Below are 21,719 nucleotides of genomic sequence, written 5' to 3'. Positions count from 1 at the left end.
ATAGTAACTAATACTGGGAGCCCTCCCACAGCTCCTTATGTCACCCAGAATGAAGACCAGCTGGAAGGCCCTGGGGTGAGACTCTTCAGTCTTGGCTTTTTCTGTTCCTCTGGCCGGCTGCTCTCCTGTTAGCCTCCTTGCTCTCAGGATCGGTTCTCCCCCAGGCCCTGCCTCACATGTCACCTCCACACAAAAGCCCCCATAGCCCACATTACTGCTCTTCTCATGTTTCTGGCCATCACTTGTCATTTCTGATTTAGACTGCTCCCTGTAGAGTGCAAGTTCCACACAGGTGTGCGTCTCCGCCTCCTTTTGTTCACCGCTCTGCACGCAGTGCTGTGCGCCGCCGCACCTGCCTGACACAGGCACACGGAGAGTGAATGAGGGAGGAGGTGCACCTGTGGATGAGGAGGGACAGGAGGAAGGAAGGAACAAATAAGCTGACTACCTCACTTCTTGGACTTGTAGTCAGCATCCAGCTGGTGCCCAGTTAAACTCTTTATTGAAAGAGTGGAGAAGTGAGTGAATGAACCAGGTGTGGTGGCGCACGCCTTTAATCCCAGCACTCAGGAGGCAGAGGTAGGAGGATCGCCGTGAGTTCAAGGCCACCCCGAGACTACATAGTGAATTCCAGGTCAGCCTGAGCCAGAATGAGACCCTACCTCGAAAACAAAAGATAGAAAAACTAAATTTAAAAAAAAAAAAAGGGAAAAGAGAGGGGTGGGTAAATGTTCTTGAGTTCTTAGTGCTGTGAAATCATCTGCTACCTCGTTAAATGGCCTTCAAGGTCACAGTGTAGAGTAATTTGAACTTATGGAAATAATTGTAATTTTTAATTGAATGTAATATGTTGTCCTGGTTACAAGTTTGTCAGTAACAACATTTGCCTAATACCTTCAAACATGATCACCATAACACTTCCGCCCCTCCTGTCTTCCAGGTGGCAGAGCGAGCGCTGTACTACTGGAACAATGAGTACATCATGAGCCTGATCAGCGACAATGCAGCAAAGATCCTGCCCATCATGTTCCCATCCCTGTACCGCAACTCAAAGACCCATTGGAATAAGTAAGAGCAAGCTGGCCATGCACCTTGTTCATTCTGACATAGTGCATGCCCCTAAAATCCAAATCCTTTTTGTTTGTTTGGGGTTTTTTTTGTTGTTGTTTTTTGAGGTAGGGTCTCACTCTGTTCCAGGCTGACCTGGAATTCATGATGTAGTCTCAGGGTAGCCTTGAACTCACGTCGATCCTCCTACCTCTGCCTCCTGAGTGCTGGGATTAAAGGCGTGAGCCACCATGCCCAACTTCAAATCCATTTTTTAATGACTATTTTATAAAAGGTCCGTTGAGTTCTTTTAAATACCAGTAGAGATTGTAAGAGTGGCCTTTTGTTTTACGTCCTCGCCTGCATAGCAAGCCAACAGAGGCTCGTTTGTACACATCTCCCTGCAGGTTCCAGTAGCAGCACCTTCCAGTTCCCAAAGGAGTTGAAGGTCACAGGAAAGCTCATGGGGCTCAGTCCTAGCAGGAGCACACTGGCCACACAGCTTAGATGGCCCTTGGAACTCTTCTGACACATCAGGGGAGCCCTGTTTGATCTTCTAGGGCCACCCTGCTGTGGGCATGATCAGGAGGACGGGGGGGGGGGGGGGGAATGGAGACCCACAGCCTCAGGAACAGAGGATGTTTGCTCCTTGACTTTTCAGTTACTGAGAATGAAGCTGAGGCCTTAGAAGAAAACTGTCTTCAAGGGTGCCAGGCTGTGTTTAGTGCTAAACTTAATACTAGTGATACTCAAACAAATAAGGGTTCCAGAGCTTTCTTTCCTTTGTGGATTATCATCCCAAATCCAAGTATAAAGCAGAAAGAGCAGGGCTATAATGTCTGGACCCTTCCCTTGTCTAAGCACACACAGGAAGACAAGACCAGCAAGAGAGTGCTGGAGACAGAGCAGCTCCTGGCTCCAGTGTCTCTCATGTAGCACCCTCCCCCCCACACACACAGCCCACAGCCTCTGTGTGCCTTCTCTCCTGCGTGATCCTCTGGAGCACTGAGCCCACCCCAGGTCCAGATCAGAAGCCGAGAGTCCCCTGAGTGAGCTGCCAGGAGCTGCACAGAGGAGCCAACAGCTCAGAGTGCCGCAGACTTGGCTGTTTGGTTCTGGGCAAAGTGCATCTCTACACCTTCCACATTTCCTCCTCTAAAAAACAGACATTTCACTGTGCTGATTGAGTAAACTGATGCTAATGTACAGAGATGCTTTGCTCTGCAATTATCACCACCTACCTTGATCTTGATTAAAATTAAGGGCTGGAGTGATGGCTTAGCAGTTAAGCGCTTACCTGTGAAGCCTAAGGACCCTGCTTCAAGGTTTGATTCCCCAGGACCCATGTTAGCCAGATGCACAAGGGGGCACATGCATCTGGAATTCGTCTGCAGTGGCTGGAAGCCCTGGTGCACCCATTCTCTCTCTCTGCCTCTTTCTCTGTCTGTTGCTCTCAAATAAATAAAAACAAACCAAAAAACAATAAAAATACCACTCTTAACTGTAGCACAGGAGCCACACTGGCCCCAGTACTGGTCCTTGTTACCATGTGACTGTAGCAGCTGCCTTTCCTTTGAGACATCTGAACTTCAGGTTGATGGCAGAAGCCTGGAGTTTACCCAGTCCGTGTGTGTGTGTGTGTTGTGTGAATTACATGGAGTAACTGGCTTTCAGCTCCCACTGTTTGCACAGGAAGTATTCTTTGTTTTCTAAATATGAGTGGTAGTTTATGATAAAGGGATTAAGTAGTTATAAATTGGGTGTGGTGGGACAGCCCTGTAATCCCAGCATTACAAGGTGGGGGTGGAAGGAAAGGGGTTTCATGGATAGCCTCAGCTACATAGTGAAATTGAGTTCAAAACCAGACTGGGCTACATGCGACCAAAAATAACTGAGCAGTTAGTGTTTATGGTTTGTAGCTCTTAGAGTTTGGTTTGCTTTTTTTGGCATGTGTATGTGTGTAGTATGTGTGCATGTGTACACATGTTTATGTGTTGGGTGTATATATGTATTGTGTTGGGTATAGTTGTGTTCACAGGTGTGTGTGCAGGCCAGAAATTGATGTTGGCTATTTTCTGATTATTCTCCACCTTACTTACTGACGTCTCACCAGTTCATCTAGTCTACTTAGCCACTTGCCTCATACATAGGTCCACCCGTCCTCACCTCCCAAGCAGAGTGTAAGGCACGGACCAGCACACCTGACATTGAGGTGGGATCTGGGGTCACTCAGACCCTCGTGCTTGCATGGCAAGTGCTCTGCCACGTGAGCCGTCCCCAGAGCAGCGTGCTCGTTGTTACCGCTCCGCGCTGCCACCCACAGCCACCGCGCTGCCACCCACAGCCACGGCCCCGCTGGCTCTGCTGCGTCATTGTGCGCTCACACTCGCTCGTGGGCTCCCAAGGTTTCTGTGTGGCTGCAGTCAGGTAGCAGCTCGTCCACCCTGCAGAGGCTCACCTTGAACTCAAGGACAGCTGGGCCTCTGTCCATCTTCAAGCACAGTGAGCCTTCCAAAGCTGTACTTAAAAAAAAAAGATTTGCGAACACAGAGAAAGAAAGTGGGTATGCTAGGACTTCCAGCTGCTGCAAACACGCTGCCAGTGCACGCCCCACTTTATGAATCTGGCTTTATGTGGGTACTGAGGAATCAAACCCAGGTTGTTAGACTCTGCTGGCAAGCACCTTGACTGCTAAGCCATCTCTCCAGCCCTTCTTTCTTTTTTTTGGTTTTTCAAGGTAGGGTCTCACTAGCCCAGGCTGACCTGGAATTCACTATGTAGTCTCAGGGTGCCCTCGAACTCTTGGTGATCCTCCTACCTCTGCCTCCTGAGTGCTGGGATTAAAGGCGCCACCACGCCCAGCTCGGCTTTTTTATTTACTTACTTTTACTTTTTTAATTTTTATTTATTTATTTGTGTGTGAGAGAGAGAGGCAGAGGCAGAGAGAAAGTGAGAGAGAAAATGGGTGTGCCAGGGCCTCTAGACACTACGGACAAACTCCAGATGCATGCACCACCTTGTGCTTATGTGGGTACTGTGGAATTGAACCTGGGTCCTTAGGCTTTGTAGGCAAATGCCTTAATGACTAAGCCATCTCTCCAGCCCCTCTTTCTTTCTTTCTTTCTTTCTTTTTAGTTTATTTACAAGCAGAGAAAGAAAGAGACAGAGAGCCAAAGCTCTACTGTGCTGTAATTTTAGTTTTGATTTTTTAAGTTTTGTTGGGTTTAGGTGTTTTTTTTTTTTCCTTCTGTTCTAGGAATAGAACCCAGGGCTAGACAGGTGGCCTACCACCACTGAGCCATACCCCCAGTCATAGCATTATTAAAATTAATTTTTCTAGTCTCAGTGAGTAAGATTGAAAAGAAACTGACATTGATAGGGAATGAAATTTTTCTGTTATTGTCCTCAATATAATTTTCCTTAGCTGTATTTAGGCATCTACATTGTTTATTCGGTCTCTTAACAAACTGGCTTTGGCTGCTGTTATCCAGGAAGCAGACTGAGTCAAAACTAGCCTACATGTCATGTTAGAGCCTGGGAAGCTTGTGGGAAATGAGACTGCAAAAATTAAAGCACCTACAAGGCTTGGAGGGAAGAGGATGTGATAGGAGGCAGGGAGAAAAAGCCCAAGTCCCAGTACTGGGCTTTCACCACCACGTTTCCTCTGCAGGACAATACACGGCTTGATATACAACGCTTTGAAGCTCTTCATGGAAATGAACCAAAAGCTCTTTGATGACTGTACCCAGCAGTTCAAAGCAGAGAAACTGAAGTAAGTCGCACCTTGTACATGTTGCTTATACCTGAAGACATCACCTCCATTGTCCTAGCTAAGTAAATATACTACACTCTAAAGTGGCAAGAGGGGCTAGAGAGCTGGCTTAGTGGTTAAGGCACTTGCCTGAGAAGCCTAAGGACCCAGGTTCAACTCCACAGAACCCACATAAGCCAGGTGCACAAGATGACATATGTGCACAAGGTGGCACATGCATCTGGAGTTTGTCTGCAGTAGTTAGAGGCCTTGGCACACCAATTCTCTCTCATGCTCTTTCATTAAAAAATAAAAATTAAAGTGGTCAGAGTATGTCTTTAAAGCCAGCCATCCTCACCCTTCCATTAGCAGTTTAGTCATCTGTGCCTTTTTCAGGGTCCTGCTTTTGTTCATTTGAGGACTTCAAGGCCCACATCTGTCCAGAGACTGTCTAGTAACAAGGTGCTCTATTTCTAGGCCAGGCATGAAATGATGTCACTAATGAGTCAGCAAAAGTCACTTCAGGCCAGGCCTGGCAATGCATGCCTGTAATCTCAAAACTCAGGAGGCTGAGACAGAAGGATCGCCACAAGTTCAAGACTAGCCTGGGCTACATAATGAGAATTTGCTTTAAAAAAGAAATCATTCTTTGTAATCTAGTATGAGCAACTGATAGATTGTATTCTTGTCACTCAGAAGGAGCTAGGGCAGGATTGGGGAAGAGCTGCCCTGGTAGAGTTTGCCCTGCAAGCATGAAGACTTGCATTTGGATGCCCAGCGTGCACATTACACACATTCCTGTCATCCCAACCCTGGGCAGGTGGAGGCAGGACCCCTGCGACTTGCTGGCTGGGTAATCTAGCTGAATAAGCAAGTTCAGGTTCAGCGAGAGAACCTATCTCGTATAACAACATGGGGGCTGGCAGGATGGCTTAGTGATTAAGCCTATGGACCCAAATTTGATTTTCCAGAGCCCATGTAAGCCAGATGCACAGGGTGGCACATGCATCTGGAGTTTGTTTGCAATGGCTAGAGGCCCTGGCATGCCCATTCTCTCGCTCTCTTTCCCCCTTCCCTCCCTCTGTCTCCACCTTCTCTCTGTCTCTCTTAAATAAAGTAAATGAGGGCTGGAGGGATGGCTTAGTGGTTAAGGCATTTGCCTACAAAGCCAAAGGACCCAGGTTCAATTCCCTAGATGCACAAGGGGGCGCACATGTCTGGAGTTCATCTGCAGTGGCTAGAGGCCCTGGCACGTCCATTCTCTCTCTCGCTCTTTCTCCCTCTCCCTCCTTCCCTCTCTTCCTCCCCCCTCCCTCTTTCTCTGCCAAATAAATATGAAATATTAAAAAATAAATAAAGTAAATAAATAAATAAAATATTTTTAATTTTTTAATGGCTAGGGTAGATAAACTCTGAATGTAAATCAAATTACAAAATATCTATAAAATGAATTGATCATTTCTTCTTTATTTTTAATGTATTTATCCATTTTGAGAGAGAGAGGGGCAGATATAGACACTGGGCATGCCAGAACCTCTAGCCACTGCAAATGAACTGTAGATGCATGTGCCCCTTGTGCATCTGGGTAACGTGGGTCCTGGGGAATTAAGCCTGCATCCTTGGGCTTTGGAGGCAAATGCCTTAACCGCTAAGCCATTTCTCCAGCCCGTTTCTTCATTCTTTAGACAAATAATATGTTACTGGCATACCGTGCTTGGTTTTGGTCTCTGGCAGTGCAGCAGTGAATGAGCCCTTGCCATAGCAGAGCAAGAAAAGTAGGACAAAGGCAGGTAAGGTGGTGATCCGCACACAAGCCGTTCCTCAGTCCTCCACTGCAGGATGGGCCCCAGGGTCTGAAAAGCGGCCTCTCTCCCCATCCGAGGTTTACAGTGCTCTGAAGGGTTCCTTTGAGCTCTGGCATTGTGTTTGGTGGATTAAAAAAGGACAGTGGTGACCCAAATTCAGTGGCTCTAACAGTGGAATGGAGAAGCAGTGCAAGTCTCCCAGCTCCCGGCAGTGTTCCTGGAATGCCGTCACTGAAGGCTGCAGGCTCTGCCTGTCTGGCTCCTGCTGCGCAGACTTGCGGGTTGGTATAAAAGCTCCTTAGCCCACAACTGTGAGGAGGCTGCTGGCCAGGACAGGAACCTGAGTTTTACTTGCAGGGGATTTATTTTTTAGGAATTTTAACCCTTGAGACTGGGGAGATGGCTCAGTGGAAGAAGCATCTGGCATTTGACTCTTGAGTACCCGAGTTCAGGTCTCCAAGCCCCTCATAAAAGCTGTAAGCGAGCTGGGCGTGGTGGCGCACCCCTCTAATCCCAGCACTTGGGAGGCAGAGGTAGGGCGATTACCGTGAGTTCAAAACCACCCTCAAACTAGTGAATTCCAGGTCAGCCCGGACTAGAGACCCTACCTTGAAAAAATGGGGAGGTGGGGGAGTCATAAGCTATGGTGAACTTGTGAAATCCCAGTGCTAAATGTTTTACTGTAAATCTTGTTTTTCACATTCTGTGTTGAAAGCAGCAGTTAGGGTCAGGACACCTGGCAGGAACAAAACCACAAAGGGCCGCAGGAAAGTGGCCTGCGCCTCCCCTTCTCTGTGTGAAGTGTCACTCCTCTCTAACATGAATGATGTCTTACTGTTTTTCAGAGAGAAGCTAAAGATGAAAGAGCGAGAAGAAGCATGGGTTAAGATAGAAAATCTAGCCAAAGCGAATCCCCAGGTACTAAAAAAGAGAATAATAACATGAAAATATCAAGGTGTTACTTGAATGTTTTATAAGATAGGAATATGGCTTCTCCAGGGGAGGGAGAGATTGATTTCACTAACAATGTATATGAAAATGTCTACAATAAAATTACTTTTCAACTTTGTAACCCTCCTTGTATAAGCACTTATTTTGCTTCACAAAATTTTTTACCACAGAATTAACTTTTCCTCTTCCTTTAAAATGTGAGTCTTATAAACATACTGTGGTGAAAATCAATATATAATTTTTACTCCTAAAATTGTGGTTTGTTTTCCTGCTTAAAGGTCATAGCTGCTGTAGCTAATACCATATTTCCTCTGCTTTTTCATATAAAATTAATTCTAAATGAAAGAAATTCTTATTTGAAATGAAGTATGATATCTTCGTTTTTCAAATTAAGTTTCTGTAAAGTAGGCCTTTTGTTGCTAAAAACTAACCAAATTCTGCCCTGTTTGCACTAACCCCTCTTTCACCCTAGCCAGTAGGTGCCAGTGCACTCCCACAAGGTGACGCGTGACACAAATGGTCATACCTCCCAGAGCCGCCGGGCGACGCAAGCAATTTCTTCCACGGTGTTAGTTGTTGGGCTGGCCCCAGGCCACCATGTCTGTGGGGATTTCACAATCATGGTCCTTTGGTTTTATGTCTGCTGGTCTAAATGATTAGAGCATTGTTATTACAAGTATTTTCTGCTTGTTCCGTGTGACTGACCAATTATAACATGGCCACTTAATGAAAATCACTTCCTGCCCTTTGCGACATGAAAAATTCACAGGCTTCTCTAACACACCAAGGAAGAAGATTTTACTAAATAATGTATTTCTTTTGATAAGAGGTACACATAAATAATAATTATGTAAGTTGGATGGAGATTTTTAACCTCTGGCATTAAATAAAAATGATGTATGAAGTTAACTATGTATTTTGCCTGTATAACAACATATTGTCCTATATTCTATTTGATGAAACTATAGTTAAGAGATGAAGGCCATAGGAAATGTGAGTGGTAGTCTTAACTGAGGGTCCTTAGTTCTGCCTGCAGGAGCTAGCCAGCTCCATGGCAGGGCTCACCCACCTTCACGGATGTGCTCTTCCAGAGTCTTCGTCTGGCTTCACAGGGTGGACTGTTACTGAACTGTGTTTATGTTGAATGTGAAGGTCAAGTTCTAACATTTGTTTTAAAACATGGTAAGACCAGGTTACATTTGGGGCAGGTTTATGTGGTTTGACCCTGCTGACATTGCTCTGGAAGGATTTTGGTTATACATAGGTACCCACACAATTGAAATGAACAGCCTTGAAATGCATGCACAATATGTATAAGTCTCAGTGTCTGGTTTTACTTACTTGGAATATAGAGGTAACTGTGCGCAGGCTGCACACAACTCGTATGGCAAACAAAGCTTTGGCTGTGGTATAACATGGGACCTGATATCATACTGCTTTGCAGCAAATGGGCCGTGGTTGCTCTTGAAACCATCTGTGATGTCACATACCTGTGTGTGGTCTGCATTGGCACTTTGGTGACTCTCTTCTCATTGTCCTTACCCCCCTCTCTGTGTTGAAACATCTGTGACAGTCCTCAAGAGTCCTGTCCACATACCCCAGCCCCATAACCCAGTGTCTCTAAAGTGGAAAATACTTTATGTGTTAAGACCTCAGAGCTGGAAATAAGGCCTCAGAACTTGTTTTCTGTTGTCTTGAGAGAAAACCTTTTGAGTCAGCTTGTGGCAGATATGTGTTTATTTCTGTGATAACATGGTGGTTTTTCTTATCAAATCAGCTTGGTGACAGCTGGCCTGCCACTTTGGCTCTAGATGGTAGATTCCCAGTAGCTCCCTGGACGTCCAGCGGCATCTGGGGGGCACCCTCCTGGCGCTGGTGCTGGGCCAGCCCTCGCGTCACATCTGTCAGAGCTGGAACTCACACCCCGCAGGCTGGTGAGCCCCAGGGAGCTGTGGTGACTTCACTGGGTTGTCCATGTCATGTGATTTAATTGTTGGAGATCCTAAAACACTGAACATTTCTAACATGGACACATTTCTCCTGACCCACCAGAGAGACCATAGGACACCTTGCCACTCATCCCCCCGACTGTAGTAGGAGTCATGTGAGCGAAGAAAAGTGCTTCTGTGAGGGGCAGGTGCAGCCGTGTGGCCCACGGCACAGCGGCGGGCGGCCCATCTCCTGGGAGGCGCTTCGTTGGAGAACGCGCTCATTCTCACCTCCTGAGCAACACCTCAGGAGGGCCTGCTCTCCTCTGGGCGCTCTGCCTGCACTGGCTGCAAGTGGCGTGTCGTCTGCTGCAAGTGGGTGCAGCATCCTTGTCTGGGGATTGGGAAGGCTGGAGCCTGCTCCTTGTGCTACTGCTGCTGCATTGTCTGTAAAAAACACTGTTGTTGCTGCTTTTCTGGAGTCCCAAAATACTGGAACATCTGTTCAGAAACAGTCCCCAGTCTCATCTCAGGGGTGCCACAGTGGCTTATGTCTCTATCTCCCCACCTGGCCGGGAACCCCTCAAGAACAAGGTGTATTGTTTCCTGAATTGAATTGTGGAGATTTCTGGGGGTGCCGTGATAAGAACCAAGCACAGCCCCTGGCATGTAGAAGCAGAGGGATCGTGAGGCAGACAGAGTGGAAATAGATCATAGCATACACTTGAGGAGTGTGCTTGGTGGTGGTGGAGGCATGATTCATGTCTTTAGAGAGATTCAGAAAGAAAAGGCACAGATAGGAGGTGAGGACAGGCCCCACATGGAAAAGGGTCTCAGGAGCCCTGGCCCCACAGACTTGCCCAGTCTGGATTTGGGCCTGGGGCTGATGCAGAGAAAAAGGGACACCACAGGCTGGCCCCAGTGGGGTGCTGATTGTGGGGAGTTGCAGCTCTGTGATGGTCCTATACACAGGAGAGACTGGCCTGAGTCCCCCAGGAGGTGTGGAAAGAGCAGGCGGACGTGCCTTTCAGAAAGCTCTGCTGTCAGGCAGCATGGAGGCTCTTGGAAGAATGTGTGAGAAGGGGCTGCTGAGAAGAGTAGGTGGTGTGGGAAAGGAAGAAGTGGAGCCCAGGATGTGATCCCAGCAAGCAGGCAGCCTGGCAGAGTGAGGCAAACACAGTGCCTGGAGGTTGCTGGGGCCAGGGAAGAGGGAGCCCGGTGGCCTGTGCTCAAGGCCCAGCTTCCCCACCCTGCCCCTGGGATGGTGGGCAACTTGTTCAGCTCCTGCACGCCTCTGGGCAGTGTACACTGCCCTGTCCCCACCTCACAGGGAGAGCAGACTCCAAAGGCCAACCAGCTGCAGCCACATCCCTCTGCTCACCAACACCCCTGAAGTCACTGTGAGCAGGGCATGGGCTGGCAGGAAGCCATCTGCCATTCTAACCTGCCTGGCCTACCCAGAGCACTCGGAGTAGGGACGGCACTGGAGAAGCAGCTGGAGAGCTCAGGGTGCAGGGTTAGAGCAGCCGGCACTTCTCCAGGGGGTTCACTTCGGTGGTCAGCAGGACTTGGGGATGTCTGTGAGGAAAGCACTGAGGAAATTGACTGAAGGGAGACAGGAGCGGAGGCCAGCTGCCTCAGAGGGGGAAGAGAGGTGACATCATCAACCACAAGCTTGCCACTCACACTTAGTGGCTTATCAGAGGCAAAGGGCAGGGTGTAGCTGAACACAGCTGAGGGCTCGGGGAGGAGTAGAAGTGACCTTGGGGCAGGCAGGAGCAGTCGCACAGCCTGGACTGCAGGAAGCTGTGTGGTGGTCATCAGGACCCACAGGGCTGCCGCAGTGGGCAAGTCTGTCTCTCCCAAGCGGGCTTCTTGGGGAGAGGGCCCCAGGGAAGGAATGTCCCCTCAGGATGACAACCCTGAGTGCAGGCCTAGCATCTGACAGCAACAGTGACTGAGTACTTTGCATTGCAGTACACAGTGTATAGACAAGCCAGCGCCATGAGCATTCCGGTTGCAATGGAGACAGATGGGCCTCAGTATGAAGATGTGCAGATGCTGAGAAAGACAGTGAGCAACGAAGCTTGCCAGGTAAAAGGGTGCTGAGCTCAGACGCCGCGTCTGCCACAGGCGTGCTGTCCCGTCAGTAGGTGAAGCCACGCGCGCCAGCACCTCCTGCTGTAGCTACAGTTACGACCTCACGCTTAATGATCTTCTAGGAAATACTTCAGCCACAGAGCTGCAGTCAGGCTGCTAGAAACAGTTCCTGACAAGTGTGTGCCTACAGTGTGTTGCTTCGTTTACTTTAGCAATAGGAACACGCTCCTCCTGCCCATTTGTATGTTCACTGGAGCAAAATCAAAAGCTTTGCAGTACTTCCTCGTGCCACTTGCTTTCCCCCTAGCATCCCTCTTACTTCTCAGAGACATTTCCCTTTAGCTCTTTCTAGCAGATGCTAACACCCCTGCCCCCCAGGATACCAAAGAAGAGGCCTGGCCTCCTGCACGACACAGGGCCTCTGTGGCAGGCCAGGACTTTACCAGGAGCACCTCACCTAATGCCATGCTCTGGTGGTCACATTTCCGTTTCTGTAGCAATGACATTTAGCATCCCACTGATCCAGAAAGAGCACGTTCCTGCTACGTGGGGACCATTCCCAGAGAAGGTGATCCACTGAGCTCCTGCCTGAGTACGAAGAGCCTGTCTCTCTGAGCGTGCCCTGTCTCAGTTACATGTAGACAAGTGGCAGTCATTGAGTCATATTGTGAAGACAGTGGGGAAATACAGGATGCTAAGATGAATGGCAGTAGAAGCTGGCCCCCTTTCACAGATCCACGCAGAGAGAAAGACCACCAGCAGCACCACAAGCAAGGGGGAAAAAAAACAAGCCGCCAAACAGCAGGGAACCCAGGCAGCCCTCACTGCATATCTGCATATCTTGGCTGGAAATCAATCTGCCCACAGAGACACCTCTTAGCCAAGTGGCTGGAAATCCAAGTTACAAGTTTTAATAAAACATTTGCACCTAGGGGTACATAAATTCAAACTACCACAGCATTCTTACAAAATTACTCCTCCCCCTTGCCTTTAGGTTTCTGTCGATGGTATTCTTGAATCAGAAGACCAGGTGCCATGGGGAAGTTAGTTCTCTCCAAATTAACTTAGTATTCACCAGAATCCAAGTGGGCCTTTTTTTTTTTTTTTTTTTCCTTTCATAGTTGACATGCTGGGTCTGGGAATGTAGCTCAGTTGGCAGTGCTTGCCTAGCATGCTCAAAGCTCAAAGCCCAGGAGTCATCCCCAGTGGTAGTGCAGCCCATGATCCCAGCTCTCGGGAAATAGAAGCAAGAGGATCAAGAGTTCAAGGTTGAGCTGGAAGCCAGGTGTGGTGGCACACACCTTTAATCCCAGCACTTGAGAGGCAGAGATAGGAGGATTGCCATGAGTTCAAGGCCACCCTGAGAATATAGAGTGAATTCCAGGTCATCCTGGGCTAGAGTGAGACCCTATTTAAAAAAAAAAAAAAAAAAAAAAACTAAATAAATAAAAGGTTGAGCTGGAGAGAGGGCTTAACAGTTAAGGTGCTTGTCTATGAAACCTAAGGACCCAGGTTCGATTCCCATGTAAGCCAGATGTACAAAGGTGGTGCATGTGTCTGTAGTTCATTTGTAGTGTGGTTATAGAGACCCTGGCACACCCATTCTTTCTCTCCTCCTTCATCCCCCCTTCTTTCCACCCCTCTCAATGCCTCTCTCTCTATCTGTCTTAGATTAAAAAAAATTTTTTTTAAAGGAAGGCTAGAGAGATGGCTTAGTGGTTAGGCGCTTGCCTGTGAAGCCTAAGGACCCTGTTCAAGGTTCTATTCCCCAGGACCCACGTTAGTCAGATACACAAGGGGGTGCATGCACCTGGAGTTCGTTTGCATTGGCTGGCAGCCCTGGTACACCCATTCTCTCTCTGTCTCTCTATCTGCCTTTTTCTCTCTGTGTGTCTGTTGCTCTCAACTAAATAAATAAATAATGAACAAATTTTTTTTTTGTTTAAATCAGAGCTAGGTGTGTTGGCGCACGCCTTTAATCCCAGGACTTGGGAGACAGAGGTAGGAGGATCGAGTGAGTTCAAGGCCACCCTGAGACTACATAGTGAATCCCAGGTCAGCCTGGACTACAGTGAAGACCCTACCTTGAAACACTAGAAAGAAATAGAGAGAGAGAGAAAGAGAGAGAAAGAAAAGTGAGAGGAGAGAGAGAAGGAAGGAAGGAAGGAAGGAGGGAGGGAGGGAGGGGGGGGGGAGGGAGGGAAGGAAGGAAGGAAATCACCTGGCCAAGAGAAGCTTGAGGAGAGGAGTGTTTAAAAAAAAGGGGGGGGGGGGCTGGGCATGGTGGTGCACGCCTTTAATCCCAGCACTTGGGAGGCAGAGGTAGGAAGATCGCCATGAATTTGAGGCCACCCTGAAACTGCATAGTGAATTCCAGGTCAGCCTGATCTAGAACGAGACTGTAATCTCAAAAAACCAAAAAGAGAAAAGAGAGAGAGTTCAAGAGTTCAAGGGCTGAAGAGATGGCTTAATGGTTAAGGTGCTTGCCTGTGAAGCCTAAGGACCCAGGTTCAATTCTCCAGGTCCCAGGTAAGCCAGGTGCACATGGTAGCACATTCATCTGGAATTCATTTGCAGTGGCTGGAGACCCTGGCATCCATTCTCTTTCTCTCCCTCTCCCTCTCCCCCCCCCCACCCCCATCTCTAATAAATAAATCTAAACTTAAAAAAAAAAAAAACTTTTAAGAGCCAGGTGTGGTGGCACATACCTTTAATCCCCAGTACTTGGGAGGCAGAGTTTTGATGATCACTGTGAGTTCAAGGCCAGCCTGAGACTACATAGTGAATTCCTACTCAGCCTGGGCTAGCGCAAAACCCTACCTCAAAAAATAAAAATAAAAAATAAAGAGTTCAAGGTCATCCTGAGTGAGGCCCTGCCTCAAAAAAATAAAATTAAAATAAGTGATAATGAAATAGGTAAACTTAGCTGGGCGTAGTGGCACATGCCTTTAATCCCAACACTTGGGAGGCAGAGGTAAGAGGATTGCCGTGAGTTCAAGGCCACCCTGAGACTACATAGTGAATTCCAGGTTATCCTTGGCCAGAGTGAGTCTTTATCTCAAAAAACAAACAACACACACACACACACACACACACATGAATGAAATAGGTAAACTAAAATTCCAGTGGAAATACAAAGTCTCTACAATTACTAAAACAACTGTGAAAGAGCAGAGAGATGGAAGATGCAGTATTACCCTGTGTCAAGTTTACAGATTGCTGTAAGTTAGTTGAATTCACAGAACCAATTAAATTGTTATTGGCCTATCTAGATGGAGATATTTCTTTCTTTAAATTATTTATTTGAGAGAGGGGCAAATAGAGAATGGATATGTCAGGACCTCCCGCCACTACAAACAAACTCCAGAAGCATATGTCATCTTGTGCACTAGCTTTACGTGGGTACTGGGGAATCAAACCCAGGTCCTTAGACCTTTGCAGGCAAGCACCTTAACCACTTAGCCATCTTTCCAGCCCTGGATGGAAGTATATTTAAAATGATAAACTCATCCTAGTTGGAAATGTTTGGAAATTTTTTCCTTCAATTCTCAGACTCTGTGAGCAAGAGGAGCATGCCAAGTGTCAGTGTGGTGGCACACACCTGTTGTTCCAAAACTCTGGAGGCTGAGACAGGGGAGTAATGGGTTTGAGGCTAGCACAGGCTACTTAATGAGACTCGCAAAAATCAAATGAGTTCACAGCTCACAAGTTAAGCTTTGGGGTTTTCGTATTTAGTGACATTGTCAATGCCCCTTCAGTTTTATTTTCAGCTGCTTATCCAAAAAGACTGTTTCTTTAAACAGACTTGAATGTTCAAGACACAGTGAGATGGTGGTCCTTAAAGAATGTTGAAGAGACCCTCATGCTAAGAAAAGAATGTGGTTGGGGTTTTGTGGGGAAAGTGAGGGCCTTTAAGAATTTTGTGTTACCCTATACAAAACACCCCATAAAAAGCTAATAAGTTTCATGTGAATAATATTGCTATCAAAGTTGTTTAAAATGTTTACAATTCTCATTTTTAACAGTTGGTCGGGAAAAAAGCAATGTCAACCCTGCAAGTAAGGAAGGTGTAGAGACGAAGGTGGGCAGTGCAGGTACTCGTTACTCAATGCGCAGTGCACACGTAAGGCTTTCTGTGTCCAAAACAACTGACCAGTTTTGTTGTGTACATGAGGTATTTTTCCTTTCTTCCATGTCATTCCAGCTTGTGATAGTAGTCAAGACAAAAAAAGAAAAAAGAAAAAAAAAGTCCCTTCAGGAATTTTTATTAGTGCTGCCCCAAATTAAGTAGTAATTTGAATTTATGCCTTTATAAGATAAAAAAAAAACATGCATAGTGCTATGTGCCCAGCCCCTGGGTCCTCCTGTCCTGACCACTGACACCAGCCATTGGGACCTGCCAGCGTGCTGAGCTCCTGAGTCTCATGCCCACACTTTCCCAGCTTCCTGTCCATCAACCTGTGCTCACATGTTGCCAGCACTTCCTCTCCCTGAGGACTTACTCATCTAGGACAACCATCTGCATGGTGTCTCATCCTTTCCTGCCTCCTGTTTCTCTCCTCCTTCCTCTCATGGTTTGTCAAGTACTTCTCTGCTTCACACATCAATTTGAAATGCCTAAGCAGAGAGGCCCAAGTGTGCCTGCCAGCATCCTGTGCTTCCCAGAGCTCTGACTCAGCTTGGTCTGTTTGCCTTCATCAGTTCCAGTGCCAAGGGTCTGACTACTGCTGTTCTCTGTGAAGATGTTTCAGTGGGGTTGACATGTTTCATGTATGTAAAAATGTTGATTTAACCTTAGCATGAGCATAATTCAGGGGTTGTTTTTTTTTACCTCCTGAGTTTCTGATGATGGAAAGAAAGCCCTGCTTTCCAAGCTAAAGCACTCTTGCCTGCCAGTCATGGTGGTACACACCTGTAACCCTAGCACTCAGGAGGCTGACACAGGAGGTTCATGAGTTTCAAGCTAGCCTGCGCTTCCATAGCAAAACCCTGTCCCAAATCAAGGAAGGTAAGGAACGCTGGTGGTATAATGAGCATAGCTGCCTTCCAGATCAGTAAATGTGCTCTCACAAGCATGGCGGCTGGTGGCATGCACCGCGTCCTGATGTGGGTGGCTCTGCCGTTCCCACGTCACATTGGTTTCCAAGGAAGCAAAACCACAAGTCACTGCCTTTTAAAGCCACAACAGAAGTGAATGTTCAAGTCACAGTTCTAGAAATAATCCTACGATGATGTCATACACAGTTCTTTTAAGTCTTGATGCTGTTGCTGTTTTTAAGGATGCATTTACTAAGAAATGTGTAGATATTTTGTTTATGGCCTGTGCAGGTCTCTGAGTTTTTCATTAAAGCAAAACATGTTTGACATACTAAAGCCAGATATCCAGAAACTGTGAGGAGCTGTTTTGCTTGTGTTCATTTTTGTGGTCAAATGATTGACTTTAAACAAGTTGTTGTTGTTTTCTGGATATACCACAAAAGTAGCTTACTTACTTTAATACTACCTTCTTTCTGTTGGAGACACTGACCAGAAAGGAAGACAATTCTGATTATGGTTTGGATCCAAGAAGGTGCTGCTGGGAGGGGATCTGATATGTACACTGTCTGGACAGTTTAGATGGCTTGCTTTGCTTCAGAGTACTGGTATTAATGCAGTGGCCCTCCTGTGAAGCTGAATGATGTGCTTAACTGTTTATTGTTCCTGGAAATGTTTCTGGCAGATAAATGTTCCATATCAGGCTCCCCTCTCTTTGCAAATACAGTTATGCACATCTTCTGGGCATTGTAGCTCACACCTATTATCCAGCACTTGGGAGGCTGAGACAGGAGGGCTGCCATTAGTATGAGGTCAGCCTGGGCTACACAGTGAGATCCTGGCCAGCCTGTGCTATACAGTAAGATTCTGTCTCAACATGTACACACAAAAATAAAAATAAAATCATCTAAATCCCCTACAAAAATGGAATTCATTTAATTAAAAGAACCTCAGACAGAATGCAATGGAGATGGAAGTCTTTTATAAATTGTTTTATTTTTATTTATTTATTTGAGAGAGAGAGAAGGAAAGAGAAAGAGGCAGATCGAGAATGGGCACTCAGGGCCTCTGGCCACTGTAAACAAACTCCAGACACATGTGCCCCTCCCCTTGTGCATCTGGCTTACATGGGTCCTGGGGAGTTGAACCTGAGTCCTTTGGTTTTGAAGGCAAACATCTTAAAGGCTAAGCCAGCTCTCCAGCCTGAGATGGAAGTCTTTTATTTCTTGCCCTTAACATTGGAAATTTTAGGCTAATTAGTTTTTCTAAGTGCTAGAGGGTTTTTCCTTCCACATGATCTACTTGATGTCTTTGCTCAAATGTCAGTAGTATGAGCTTGTTAGCTCACTTAATGGTTTTAAATCTGGTTGTGTGTCTCTTTCATTCAGTTTCTCTCTAGCAGAAATTTCTACTTCCTGAAGTGCTTCTGTAACAGACATGATCATAAAGTGAATTTGGTCATATTTTGTAAGATAGAGTTTTTACAGGATTCTGCAAACAGTATGCATTTTAGAAGCCTATATGTCAATGCTGTCCTCAGTTATTCACACTAATCATGAGGTTACTATTAGTAGACAGGGTATTTTCAGCGAATGACCACGTTGAGAAATAATTCCCTTTCCCTGTGGCCTGTGAGGCCACAGCATGGCGCTGATTCTCCCTTGCCTCTTAATCTCCTGACATCTAACTCAAGTAGCTTAGTTTGTAGCCAACTCCATTGCATTTGTGATTCCAGGCTCAGAAAGATCTGAAGAAGGGCCGTCCTCTTGCGCGCCGCAAGTCCGAGCTGCCTCAGGACCCCCACACCAAGAAAGCCTTGGAAGCTCACTGCAGAGCCGACGAGCTGGTCTCCCAAGATGGGCGCTAGCCTCCGGAGCACCGTGTTGGGCTGGGCCTGCCAGTTCCCTTCTGGATGCTGTAGAAAACATACTGTTTGTGCCACACCAATCAGTTACACTCAGAGTCACAGTCGAAGCTTCCTCCAGCCCCGTTCTATAGGCAGTAATGCACATCCGCCTCAGCTCAAGATTAGGAGTTCAAACAATGGTGGCTTCTCTGGCCCTGTCAGCCAAGCCATGGGCTGGTGACATGTCCTCAGTGTTACCACCCCAGCATGGCCCTGAGATTGTCCCAGTCAGAGATGTAGGAAAGCACCCTGGTCACCATCCTCATGTTCTGCCCAGGTGGAATCGATGGCCCTCTAAATTAGGTGGTTCTGTGCTAATACCAGTGATTTCCAAATCAAAAGAACACTTTAAAAATTATTACCTATTTTTTAAGACTCTACAATCTCTTGAAGTTTTTGTTTCCTGGTTGTCTCACAGAAATGGCTCTCTGCTTTTACATGCTAGCAGCCTACAGGGAAGTGACATGACAATCCTCAGCCACCTTCTACGGTCTCTCTTTACTTTGGTAATGGCATGCACAAAATGCCCTACATCTCTTGTGTCTACCGAAAGCCATATTTCCTAGTCTGTGGTAGAGCCCAGGATTCCAGAAGTAAGCTTACTGGAGAAAGTCATATCAAAAGCACTTTCTCTGTCTCCCTTGTCTGGAATTGGAATATTTAAATTATGTGTTCATATTTTTATTTGTGGAATCAGTTCATCTACTTGCACATTGTAACCTTTCAGCAAGGCTCTTGAATTGATAAAATTATAGTGGCCAAGAATTCCATATCTGGAGAGTTACAATGAATTAAGCCACTTGGCCTAATGCAAACTGCAGCTGCCTTTGGGCTTCAAGTAACAAGACAGCTTTGTCGGTGCTGCCGGGCCCCATGCGCACGCGCACTCACCGCTGTGGGGAGCAGCAGCGAGGGTGATGCTGGAAAGAGCTGTCGCCAGCCTCATAAGGGAAGTGCAGTGTCTGCATTGCCATCAGTCTTCAGATGCTGCTGTGTATCTCTCAGACTTCTTGCATGGATTAAGCTTTTGTTTTAGATGGAGTAGCACGAGGAGAGGTCCTGACACATAGTGCTTTGTCTGGTCTTCGTTTCTCTCAGGGTGGCCAGTATTTTCACTTATTTATCCTGCTCGAAAGCTACTTGAGATGTGTACTGCTATTCTGAACAGTGACTAGTTTCTTTTGTTTCTGGCATATATATATATATATACATATATAGCTTAACGTTGAATGTCTTGACACTTAAGAGATAAAATGTGGCTTCTTTTAAGATGCGTTTTTTCATTGTGGTCTTGGGTATCCATCCATGAAATGATTGTGAAATCAGACATTGTACCTGTGTGGCTGCTGTACCTGCCGCCTGGGTTTCCTTTACATCCACTGATGACACTCATTTCCTCCTGGCGGGGAGGAAAGGCATCTGCGGGGAGGGTTCCCTGTGTGGAGAGCCAGCAGCAAGCACTAAATGAAAAGTGGCCCCAGCTGGAGGTAGACAGGTCAGTTTTTTGATGAGAACACTTCCTGAGAAACTTGACAAGTATCTATCCATTTTACCATTATGAAATCTCTTAATTTTAAAAAAGTTGAGATGCCTTCTCCTTTTGAGGGAAAAAGGGTGCTTTTTATTATATAAAGCAGCGTCTGTGTATTTTGATATACCATTGTTTGAACTCTCGTCTTTAGCTGATAGATTCTCAGATATCCTTGATTTGGGGGCGTTCCGTGTGTGGTGAGAGGCTCTGAGAAGACACCTTTGCCCTGGATGGAAAGCAAGATAGCAGTGTCTGGGAGATTGTGTAAAGCTCAACATATAAGAACATCTTCTGGTCTAGGTTTTATTTCTGGTCTTTATTGAAGACAAACATTCACCAATAAGGAAAAAACGTTTTGAGAGAAACTAATTTTTTTTGACAAAAGTATTACTTAATATTTTGGCCTATTAAGGTTTCCCTAGCTAGTACTCGGATTCCCTGTGCTAATTGTTCGCCTTACATATTGTTATTCAGAGACACTGTTTATTTCCTATCAGACTGGTTTCAAAAGTCCTGCATTGAAAATAAACCGGTGACTGTTTTTCTTCATAAAGCTCTGCATTTGGCATCCTCACTCTTTCCAAAATGTATCTGTACCCCAGAAACGTCACAGTTCCAAGCGTCTTTTTAGTGTGGCTTCCTTTCACTATTGTATATACATTGTATCTTTGTTCTATGGTAATGACTAATAAAATGTAGACTTCATATTTTGTACAAAATGTCCTATGTACAGAATAAAAAGTTCATAGAAACAGCAAAAATAGGTAAGTGGCACAATTATTTTTCTTTAGAAAATACCTGTAACTTTATGCTTTAGTGAAATGTTAAGTACCAACATATTTTTTAACATTTTGTAATTCAGAACTTTTTGTTTTGACATTGTTTATGAAGAGAGACTTCATACACTTGCCATTTAATATGCTCTTTTATCTAATTTTAAAGAACTCTTTAAAATGGTGTATTATATGGACTAAATAAAGAACATGTGAATTTTATTGCTCATCCTGAAGCTAAATTTAGCCATGACATTGGGCAGGATGGTTCCAACACATCCGGTTTCTGTCTGCAAGATAACAGCTCAGGTAGGAAGCAGGCATCCTGTGTCCTGTCCCCACGCGTGAGCGCCAGCCACACGCTGTCTACTAGTTAGCGCTTCAAAGCTGATCCTGTAAGCTATCGTGCTTATTTATAAGAAAATCTTGCTTTTTGAGGAGGCAAATGTGGATCAGAATCCATTTCTAAAAACTGAATGAAGTTTTGTGATGTATAAATGAAGATGTAGACATGGGAGTAGGTAGACCGACTTAAAGCAGGTCCTCAGTGACCCACCTCCTCCTTGGTGAAGAGAGTGTTCTCCTCACAGCTGGATCAGAACAAAGTGGCATTTCCCTGATCCTCTGGGAGGTAGCAACAGTGTCCTTGGGAGTACTGACCCTTGTCATCTACCCTCATCTCCTGGCTCTTCTGGCAGGAGCTCAGCAGGAGTCGCCCTAGGCCTTCAAACCTACTGACAGTGTTGGGTGTTTGGAGAACCACTGTACCCACTTCCACCAGGAACAGCTCACTGGTTAGATGTCAGGCCTGGGGAAGTAACTGGAATCAACAGACCACTGAGATGAAGTGGCAGCCCCGAAGCCAGGGAAGGCCTTCATGCTCAGTGAAATCC

At 46.2% G+C, this 21,719-nt stretch overlaps 1 protein-coding gene across 10 annotated transcripts in view; it reads left to right on the top strand.

Annotated features, from left to right (window-relative positions):
• Nucleotides 1-21,048, top strand: part of Ppp2r5c (protein phosphatase 2 regulatory subunit B'gamma) — a 169,214-nt gene extending 148,166 nt beyond the window's left edge. For 3 of the 10 annotated variants that reach the window (XM_045154873.1, XM_045154874.1, XM_045154877.1), the window contains 5 exons: nt 941-1,068; nt 4,718-4,819; nt 7,449-7,521; nt 11,460-11,576; nt 18,352-18,621. In XM_045154873.1, coding sequence (XP_045010808.1) covers nt 941-1,068; nt 4,718-4,819; nt 7,449-7,521; nt 11,460-11,576; nt 18,352-18,483 — 552 coding nt within the window. In that variant the 3' untranslated portion in view covers nt 18,484-18,621. Of the gene's footprint in view, nt 1-940; nt 1,069-4,717; nt 4,820-7,448; nt 7,522-8,026; nt 8,469-11,459; nt 11,585-15,607; nt 15,664-16,283; nt 16,303-17,219; nt 17,225-18,351 lie in introns of those variants that run through there. The other 7 variants (XM_045154875.1, XM_045154879.1, XM_045154876.1 and 4 more) reach the window with 5 other exon arrangements.
• Nucleotides 21,049-21,719: the final 671 nt, after the last annotated feature.

The sequence above is a fragment of the Jaculus jaculus genome, chromosome 7 (genome assembly GCF_020740685.1).
Source record: "Jaculus jaculus isolate mJacJac1 chromosome 7, mJacJac1.mat.Y.cur, whole genome shotgun sequence".
NCBI classification, from domain to species: domain Eukaryota; kingdom Metazoa; phylum Chordata; class Mammalia; order Rodentia; family Dipodidae; genus Jaculus; species Jaculus jaculus.
The sequence above is the reverse complement of the archived record's forward strand: the minus strand, read 5'-3'. Positions and strand labels throughout refer to the sequence as shown.